Consider the following 10,822-nt stretch of genomic DNA (forward strand, 5'->3'; position numbering starts at 1 on the left):
CCCATCGTGGAAGGCTGGCCCCTCCATCTCAAGCTATATGCTTCCTGCAACATATCGTGTTGACCTCATCATGTATCGTCCTCGTGTGAACTCCTGCCATGATACTCCAACAAATTCTAACACATCTCTGCACACTAAGCGTCCCCATGTTTGAACTAGTTGGGTAGCTAATCCAACTGTCACACTCAAACTATGAGAGTGAACATCCTCATGCCATCACCAGTCATTTCTTAGAACATCTCGTCACATCCTCAACTCGATCAAGAATCCATCTCCATATAAGTAAGCCATGCTCAAGTCCATGAAGTAGTCTCCATCCCATCTGCAACATGTTGTCCATGATGTCTGGTACTAATGTGCTGCATGAAATCAGCCACATATACCCCCACATCATCATCCATATGTGTATCTCCTCAATATGAAGAGACCATCTCATCAAACTTCGACTCTTGACGTGCCACATCCAGGTCCATGAAGCAACCTCCATCATATCTGCAATGTGCCATCCCTCAAGTCTACCATAGAAACAAGTATACATCTGTCTCATCTATCCATGTGCTACCCATGATCATAGATCAATTAGCTCCCATGTGTCAAAGTGGTTAAGTCTCGGCTCAACCCTTGCCCAAGTGTTGCCACCAAGGCATCATCATCGTTGTAACTCCATCACTCCAAAGTGTCTCATATCGATCCTCCACATCAAGTCACTCTTCCAAGCCATTCCCATACATGTAATTGAAAGTATGCATCCCATTCTGCATCAAAGTCCCTGACCTCAGCTCCTCAATGCATTAGATCCTCCAAGTCCACCATATATGAAGTCCCTAAAAGTAACAACCTCATGCCATCATGAGCTCCGTGAGTCATCTCCAACCAACACTCTAGCAAGCATACAAGTCTCGGCCCAAAGGTCTCTACAAGATGCCTCAGCTCCCCATGTAGTAAGAATGCTCCATAGTCTGCTCACAACTCCATCCAAGTCCATGGCCTTGTTGTATAAGAGTGCACAACCTCTCCATCGGCTCATAAATAAGTCATCTCCATGTCACACTAGCAAATCCACCTGCATAACATCCCTGCCTTAACACTCCTCATTGGATGCCCATAAGTGACACCTCTACAAGTGCTCCTGCATAATGTCCATGCATAAGACTGCCATGCTCCATGTCTCCAACCTGATGTCTATGACTAAGTTTCCCATGTAGTCCAACCAAGTAGACCCATCACAACAATCGGTCATCCCATCCAAGTCTACATATTCGGTCTAGTGAACTCAGTCACCCAACCATATCATCATCATCACGAGTCCCTTCCATCATAGCTCCCCCCACTGAAGGATCCACCAAGACTTGCTCTTGGTCTCGACCATGAGAATTCCACCCAAACATTATCATACCCAAGTGTGTGCCCTTCAATATGCCCATGAGTCATGCCAGGCACTTAGCCAATTCTCCATGTGGCTAAAGCATGACCCAATCCTCCGCAACGATCATCATGTTCCTCCCTTGTCAAGGGCCCTTGTACCTTCTATCATAAGGTCACAAACAACCCCAACAAGTCCTGCAACAGTCAACAATCCTTGCTTCTCCATACAAGGTCTCATCATAGACATCCATGGTAAGATCCTCCCTAGCATCGGCAAACTGATTTTGCCCTTCCCTGCATACGGTCCATCCACCAAATGCTCAAATGAAACACAAGTATCAACAATACTTACATCATCATCATGAGGCTCCTCCATATGAGTATCCTCATCCATCCATGTCTACAAACTGCACGATCCTGGTCCAACTTGATCAATCTCAAGTTCATCCTCCATCGTTGTCACATCTGCAACATCCTCAATCATCACGGCTTCCTCTTCCTTGTCAGCACAATCTGCAACTTCATCCTGCTCCATTGTCCAACTAAGTTGAAGAAGTTCGTCTTCAACATTCTTTTCCAAGACTTCAAGTTCCTTTCGAATCCGGGGATTCTCTTCTTTCATCCGCTTCAACCTGTATAAGGTAAGCAAGAACTTCCCTTCGCATTCTTCCAAGCTTGCCATGCCTTATCGTTCAGCTTGGTCCAAGCACAAAGCTTCTCATCTGCTAAAACTGTTTCACCATTCACCTGAATCACCCTGATATTCCACCTGTCACCTGAAAAACTTGAACTTCCTTCCAAGTCTTCGATCTCATAGAATCAGCTCCTTGATTCAGTTCACCATCTCTGATACCACCTGTCACGCCCCTACACTGGCGGTACTCTTCCAACCACACTATAGCGAGGTGCGGCACTACCAACCGTTTTCTTTTCACCAATACTTACGATTGTAGACTACGCCTAACATTCCATACTTAGTTTATTTTTCATTACCAAGTATTATCTTTGTCCTTTATACAAGTGAAAGCCCATAACATTCACATAAACAACATTATACAATAGAAATGCACAACAGTATAAAGGGAGGGGCAACTCCCTGCAATATGAGTCTGCCTGAATCAATATATATAATCTTCTTTTATAAGTACAAGTTAAATCTTGGGAAACCCCAAATTTACACTTAACCAATTTTCAACTTCGGCAAACTCGGTTGCCCAACTCGTCGGCGCCTCCGCATGGTCGCCGCATGACTCACCAACCCTTCGTTCACCTTGTCGCACGATCATGTTGTTTGCCCAACTTGGGCGCGTCTCGTCGTAACCAAGTCGCCACACACGGGCACCTCCGCACGAGTCACACCTCCGTTCACAATCTCAACACTTCACCATTTCCACCATTTCGTCGTGCATGGCGCGCCCTACCCAAGTCGCCTGTCCGCACGATTCTTCGTTTCGGCGTGCATGGTGCACCCTCGCCCGGCCGCTCGTCTGCATGTCCACCCATTCACCCAACTCGTTCACCCAAACGCGTTCATCCAAATCGCCACATGACTTCACCCGGGTCGCCCGACGCCCTCACCCGGTTCGCCCGAACGACCTCGCCCAGGTCGCCCGACAACCTCACCCGGATCGCCCGAATGACCTCGCCCGGGTTGCCCGACGACCACGCCTAGTTTGCCCGAACGACCTCACCCGAGTTTTCTACCCAACGACCTCGCCCGAGTTTTCTGCCCGATGACCTCGCCCGAGTTCTACCTGAACGACTTCGCCCGAGAACGACCTCGCCCGCGTTCGCCCTCGCCCAAGTTTTTCTGAACGACTTTTCTAAATGACTTTCTTGAATGACTTTTCTGAACAACTTTTCTGAACGAGTTTTCCACTCGAGTTCCGCTCGTCGTGCAAGCTCATCCACTCACTGTAGAACTCCTTGTTCGAACTCGTGTTGATCGAATGATGGTCATTTGCCTCCAAACGCCCTCTAATATATACGGGCGGTGGCGGGTTGTGTCACCTTTCCGACCCACACCAAACGCCCAACCGACTCGTTCATAATGTGAACTCTTGCCCATGAGGTAGGTCAGCCTGCCCAACTTGTGGGACCGCCCCCTCATTGCTCGCCCAATGCCTTTTAAACTCATCCAAGGTTCGTTTCGTTTCATATTTCGTACGTCCTTCGCATGGTGGAGTCACCCTGCCTGTCGCATGGACCGCAGGTCCTAACAAGTTTGGTGGCTAACTAATCGCTGTCACCATTCAGGAGAAGTTCAAAGATGCTCTAGCTCTACAGAAGGTGACCAGGACCGATGCTGGTTTAATGAAGGTAAGCATACGTTTTTTTTGTTTCCTCTGGTCGTCTTTTACAGTCTAGATTCTAGCTCTGACTGATTAATAACTTTTGCTACAAGGAAGGCTAACCACCATCGATGGAAGCCCTCCAGGCTCAGGTAATACTACCGCCATTTGGTCATTAATTTTTCTGGCTTTCTTAGCAAGTTTTTCACTCCTAACTACTCGGTGAACGATGGTATTGGTTCGCAAGTAAGCTACCACCAAGACCTCGCTCTGTTCGTGGTTACAACAACGTATGCTGAAGTTCTTAAGGCTTGTTTGCTTCATGGTTGCTTTCAGGTTAGGAAACATCTCCTCTGGTTCCATATATGATTGTGCTATGAAATACTAAGTGGATGATTTGATTGTCGACAGAGGCTCATGCTTGAACTTGTCGAATCCCTGTTTTATTTATATTTTTTGTATAAAAGCTAAATTTGGCTTACTCGGCATGCACGACGGTTTGACTGTATATGAGTTCGAGACACTGGTTTACATGGCTACCTTTTTATTTTTAAGAACCGAAGTTGAATAGGGTTTCTCTGTTGATAAATATCCCGATAGGGTTATGAATTTCATAGTTTTCTTTTTGTTTTAATATTGAATGTGTTTCTCTGTTGATTAATATCCCGATAGGGTTATGAATTTGATATTTTGCTTTTTGTTTTCATATTGGCACATTCAGGCTATTGAGTAATTGCTTGTGGAGTACTTAAGTTATGCGGGTTGCTACCGTCGATGTACATGCTTATACTTGTAAAGGAATGGGAATTATATATATATATATATAATTTTCTATCTTGTTGTCTGTTCTTTTGAAAGACTGCAATGTTTATTCCCGTTTCTTTCCTATTTCGAGCAACAGATTAGAAGATAGATAGATAATCACTTTATAAATGTTATGCATGGTCTCTTATGCTATTAGTTCAGAAACTCCGGAACTACTATTACCAAGATTGTTCTTTTCTCTGTTATAATTTATCTAAGGAATTGTTCACACAGTTTAACGGAAGAGATTTCTCTATAGTCTAAGATTATGTACTGTAACTATTTAATATAGGGAAACACTCAATATAGGGAAACACTCTTCATGCAATGCTTGTATATTGGTTATCTTTTAGGCATTATTGTTTATTCCTGATTAGTATCTTCAACTATGTTTTATGTTCTGATATACTTTGAAGAAGTTTCACCCTTAATTTGTTCTAGTACTTTAATGGATAATTCCTATTATTCACTATCATTTATGAAAGAATTCTATGTTACTTATCTACTTAATGCTTGTAAACATATAACTCCAATTTTGTCTAGAAATTCTCTCCTCCCAGCCGCGAGTGTGGCAATTACATCCAAACTCTCTCCCCTGAGCACTTTCGTTTCTTTACAGTCAGTAAATATATCCAGCTATAGTCGGGTACCTTGGGCCTCAGGACTTCACTATCTAGCCTCAAGTCCTGTACCTTGTGAGACAATCCCTGAGTGTTTTCCCACTGGTTTATTCCACCCAACTCTAGGATCTCTCACTGGATTCTTTCCCCATCTATATTTCCCTTTCCAAGGCAGATGATAACTATTTCTTTTCTTGGCAATTGTTTCTTTTAACTACTGGAAACAATTTTATTTTTATTAACATATCTGAACTCCCCATTAATTAGGCAACCAAATGTATATTGGCCTTCCATCTTGAGTCATTGTTATTTTAACAACACAAATTAAGAATTTAATGTAGTAAAACATAATAATTAAAACTTAGTAACTACAGTAATTTTCACTTAGCTTGGGGTGTTAGAACACTCCATTTTGAAAAGCTATTATTTTCATCTATAATTTTAGGATGTGTCACATGACCACACTCTAAATCATATGTGATCATCTTACAGTGAGATACTAGACATAGTGAACTTTAAATTATTATTATATAATTACAAAATATCAAATATTAAACCTTCACATAAATCATATATTAATTATTAATCAATAACACAACTTTTCTTTTCTTGTACAAACATCATTTATATTGCAATATTTATAAAGTTAATTAACAAATATTCTAATTTTTGCATGAGTTTTTATTTGATCTCGAAGAAACATTTTATAATTTAGAATTTTATGTAATTCTTTTCATACTCAACATGAGTTAATACATAGCATTAAAAAATAAATAGTTATTTTAATTTTTATCTGATCATAAATAAAATATTTCAATTCTACTTTAACTAAAATAATTTTATATTAAACCTATATATATAAGAAAGAAAGTTTCCCATATAAATATGTTTAATATGAAATTAATATATAATATTTGAAAATAAAATTATAATAAAAAAATTATTTTAATATACATCATAAATTAATTTTAATATTTCAATTAAGTAAAACAATTTGATATCAAATTTTAATATATATAAAAAAGTTTATATTAAAATATTTTAATAATGAATTGATTAATACAAAAGAAATGTACAATTATTTTTATTAATAAACTTAAAATAGGAAAAAACAAAACAAAACACTTCGCTCTTGATACAAAATTAAAATTAACCTAAATTTATTAAAATATCTCTAAAAATATAATTGTTTCTAACCCATAAACAAAGTTATGATATAACTTTATTGAAAAAATATCGTACACGTTTCTCACATAGTGCAACACTAAACATATACCCATGAAAAAAAACATATACTTGGTGATCAAAATAACAAGGTACACCAACAAATCCACTTTTGTAATACGCGATAAAGACAGACACTGTCCGCGGGGAGAATGGTAAGGATTTTTTTATTTTTTTTTATAATTTATTTTTATAGAGTTATTTTGCCATTAAAATATTTCTTTATAACATGTATATTGATTAAAATAATTTAATATCATTTTTATTTTTAAAAGTAAAATGATTTCATTAGAGTGTGTTTTCGAATATGGAAAAATAATATAATTTTTTTTATAATGATAATGACATTGAAAGGATATATATGCGTGAGAGATGAATATGTTAAATGGGGATATCTAGAATGGTTGTTATATGCTATATAGATTTATATTTTTGTTTTAATTTTGCTTTATAACATTATTGTATTGGTTTTTGGATAAAGTAGGAATGATTTCTCTGAATTATAATCAACATAAAATTAATAAATTATATATTCAATTTTGAAATGATTTGTTTTTATATTTAAAAATTTTTAAATGATTTTGAGACAATTTCTTCTTTAATTAAGAAAATATTTAATTAATCTCTTTTTTAAAACCGTAAAAAAAAAGTTATAAATGAAGAAATTTAATCTCTCATAATATTTGATATTTCAAGATTTAATATTTTTAAATCTAATTAATTTAAATATTTAAATGTTATTAAATAGAATTATATATATTTATTATTTTTTTTCTTTAAATAATATTATGTGATAATATTTATCACTTATCAAGTGCCACTATTTTAAATATAATAAATTAAATTAAAAATAAAAATAAAAATAAATAAATAAATAACTCATTTTAAATTAATTATTAAAATTTACAAATATATAAATAAAATTATATATATTTTATATCTTTTTTCGATTTATTTTTTATTCAATTAAAATTGTGTTTCTTTCAAATATATTAAAATAAGATAACAATCATCAAATAAATTACAAGTAGAGACTGAAAAAGTGATGAGAAAATGTGCATTGTTTCTCATGGTAAACATTTAAGTTATGTTAGGATCAATCTTATTTTTTTTCATATATATATATATATATATATATTATGTGAGAGATGTATTCTCCTTATAGAAGTGGGTCATTACCCTATCGAGAGCTTAGCTATGGCTAGGCTTCTGTTGTACAAGCACAAACTCAATAACATAGGAGACCATAGACTTCCTAAACTAGCTTTAAATTCCAGCCAAAACCACCTAAGGCTCAAGCGAGGATGGTATAAAGACACCAGGGCCTGGTTAAACCATTGGGAGATAGACGAGAATGTTGCATTGCAAAACATTAATAACATTAAAAATATTGTTACTTCTAAGTTCAAAGAAAAAATGTGGTGTGAGAAAGATTTAGCAGCTAAAAGAAAATTAAGATATTATAAGGAGGTCATCAACCCCACCCTAGAAGATCAAAAGTATCTCTCTGTTTTAACAAACTCTAATGAGCTCCATAGTGAAACGGGTAGTTGGACAGTTCCTAAAACACCATGGATGGAAAGGTCTGCCATCTCTGTGAGAATAAGAACATCAAGGATGAAAATCGCTTCCTCTTAGAGTACCCCGCTTGCAACCACATTAGATCTCAGTTTCAAAATCTCTATTGCAATACTGACCTTCCTAGCCTTTTACGATGTCAAACTCATAGTGAGCTCGGAAGGCTTCTCTCCAAGCTTTTTTAGCATAGGAATAAAATGTTAAATCAAACTAAATAATTCTTCTCTCCAAGCTTTTTTAGCATAGGAATAAAATGTTAAATCAAACTAAATAATTTGTTTCTTTAGGTTCGATCCACCACCACCACCACCACCACCACCACCTCCACCTTTGAATAGATTTGAAATTTAATAAAGAAAATATATTCTTAATTGTATATTTAATTTTGAATAGATTTTTTTTTATGACTAAAAAATTTGATTTAATTAAACAATTTTTTATTATTATTATATATATATATAACTTAAAAAAAAAAAAAAAATACTCTAAACTTTAAAAAGTTAAAATAACACACAATTGAAAAATAAAATGTAAAATTAGCAGAAGAAACCCTTAGTCTAAGAAGTTCACACTATAATTATATATTATGATATAACCATGGAATTTAATCAACTACATAAATATAATACAACCATGCAATTTAATCAACTATTGAACTTATTTGGCTGTCGAGTCATTTATATAAAAAGAAAAGCCTTGTCCATGAGACTTTTTGGAGTTTTTGACTCTGCCTGCAGAACTTTTGGAGTTTTTTTGGTTGCTATTTAACAGTGCCTATTACTGCGAAAGAAATGAAACGACGACTCCAACGAGTCTCACATCCCACAGGATGATATAAAGGCTTTCAGCGGTATCAGCCTATCCTCTAACTTAATGCTCAAGAAAGCCCCTGTTGTGTAAGCTGGCCACTGCATCTGCTAAGCACTGGTTCATAGGCGTAAACGAAAGGCCCAGATCCTTCAGCTTTTCGTTGGAGAACTTGTATGGCTGCTTCCTTGGATTTTTCTCGTCTGAGCACCTGCGCGCATGAAGTTGTAAGCTTCATTTATCTTCTATGTTTCTAAATATAACACAGTTTGACAGAACCCAAAGTGAAATATGTTTTATGTGAGAGTTGAGTGTGTGTAAGTACTTGGTAGGGTGGGAACAGCGAGGGCACTCTCTGGCCAACATGTGGACCAGGTCTGCTCGATGGAGGTTGCATTCTGCGCACAGATATCTTTGCCCACTGGCTGAGGGCGTTTCATAAACTAAAATGTGAGCCTTTGCCACGTCCCTCACGTCTACATATACCTGTGTTAAGTTTGCATACGTCTTAGCAGATCCTGAGCATCATCAAGATTTATGAATATCAATTAAATCATTAAAAACCATCTGTGCATATTACGAACGAACTGACTATAACATATACATAAATTTTAAGCAATACCCACCTGACAAGTATTTCATAATATGAGCAGTGCTGGGGTTCATGGCGTTCTGCAACAAAGGACCTAAAACCAGGCCTGGATTAATCACCACCAGCTCTAAATTCCTTCTCATGGCAATCTCCCATGCGGATTTCTCTGCCAATGTTTTTGCATAGCAATACCAATTCTGTAATGCATGGAAGAGGCCAATTAGTTATCATTCCGTGATTTGCATAAGCCAATTCAACCTCTATCTGTAATAATTGATAATAAAAAACTGCTTTTAAATAATACCTTGGTTTGTATGCAGTAGTCCAAGTCGCTCCAGCAGTCATCATTGACTATGGCAAGTGGTTCTCTGTGAGGATCCATGTAAACAGCACCGATAGAAGAGGTAAAGACAACGCGCTTGACCCCTGTTTCTGCGCAAGCCTCCATCACATTCCTCGTCCCTTCCGTCGCAGGCTCTATAACTTTCTCCTGCTTTCATTAATTATAAAACAATGATTAGCAAGATCTAATGGTATCAGAATCATTTCAGCTGAAACCAACTGCATGGAATTGGAATTATGACGATAATTGAAAGAAGCGACGAAGTAATTACAGGGTCGTTGTTGAGAACGGCAGCCATGTGAAAGACACCATGGCAACCTCGAATAACTGTAAGCAAGCTCTGGTAATCAAGAATATCAGCTTTGACAAGCTGAAGCCTCTCCTTTGCTCCTTCCAAATCTCTCAAATGCTCATATTTCCACCCATCATCTACACTCATGTCAAATCTCTTCAGAAACTCTACTTCCAGATATGATGTAAGAGAATATATCTACATACATGTTCCATGCAAAAACAAATAATATAATTAAATCATGCGATGTTGTAAGAAAACTGGTAATTAGTGGATATACCAGCTGGGTTGGTGCGAACTGCTCCTCTGACAATATAGCCTTTGGTGAGCAGAAACTTGATAAGCCATGAGGCAATGAAACCCCCTGCCCCAGTCACGCAAACTATTTCATCTCTTTTCTCACTCGGCTTCATTTCATCTGATATCATGGTTTATGTTAGAAGCTGAAGGCCCAAACTCAGAGATGAATCAGATAAGTAGCACAATGAATCGTGGAAATGAAATGGAGATGTACCCCTGTTAACGCTTCCTCGAGCGGTAGGCGAGAGAAAATTTCAGCCGTCGGTGGAAGGGCAGAGGAGAGAAAATTTCGTTAGAGTACTCGTCACTCACTTCATTGCCATTGGCAGGTTTTGTAAATTTTCAAATCTTTACTCCGATTTCTTCGCTGTCACATAACCAATTTTCTCGCTATGTCACGACTGTGTCGAGACTCAACATCTTGAAAAACCTGCTCATGATCATGCTCCATTGGTTTGTAAATTGTGGGTTGCTTCGTACACATGCGTAGACAAATTGTGACACACCTGAACGCTAGAAAATACGCGAATATACTTCGCAAATTCATGAGAGATTTGTCAGGCAGTACTCTAATGACGTGACTCGTGAACCCGGGGTTCTTAAGAT

At 37.3% G+C, this 10,822-nt stretch overlaps 1 protein-coding gene across 1 annotated transcript; it reads right to left on the minus strand.

Moving 5' to 3' along the window:
* Positions 1 to 8,584: 8,584 nt before the first annotated feature.
* On the minus strand, positions 8,585 to 10,374 carry LOC149161485 (cinnamoyl-CoA reductase 1-like). The gene is made up of 6 exons (XM_089435528.1): positions 10,197 to 10,374; positions 9,896 to 10,053; positions 9,586 to 9,771; positions 9,316 to 9,478; positions 9,015 to 9,207; positions 8,585 to 8,900 (listed from the first exon to the last, which is right to left on the minus strand). Exons 1-6 carry the CDS (start codon positions 10,342 to 10,344, stop codon positions 8,753 to 8,755), a joined length of 996 nt encoding a protein of 331 aa, XP_089291654.1. The 5' UTR covers positions 10,345 to 10,374; the 3' UTR covers positions 8,585 to 8,752.
* Positions 10,375 to 10,822: the final 448 nt, after the last annotated feature.

Source organism: Pinus tabuliformis, chromosome 5_2 (genome assembly GCF_031772625.1).
Source record: "Pinus tabuliformis cultivar Carrire ecotype Pingquan chromosome 5_2, CPIR1, whole genome shotgun sequence".
In the NCBI taxonomy this organism is placed as follows: Eukaryota; Viridiplantae; Streptophyta; class Pinopsida; order Pinales; family Pinaceae; genus Pinus; species Pinus tabuliformis.

Bases quoted from the DNA above. Each gene is read 5' to 3' on its own strand.
- LOC149161485 (XM_089435528.1), bottom strand. From the start codon at position 10,344: ATGATATCAGATGAAATGAAGCCGAGTGAGAAAAGAGATGAAATAGTT. The intron at 9,772-9,895 runs GTAATTACTTCG...TAATGAAAGCAG, and splicing joins CCGTTCTCAACAACGACCCT to GAGAAAGTTATAGAGCCTGC. The intron at 8,901-9,014 runs GTACTTACACAC...TCATGCGCGCAG, and splicing joins CGCTGTTCCCACCCTACCAA to GTGCTCAGACGAGAAAAATC.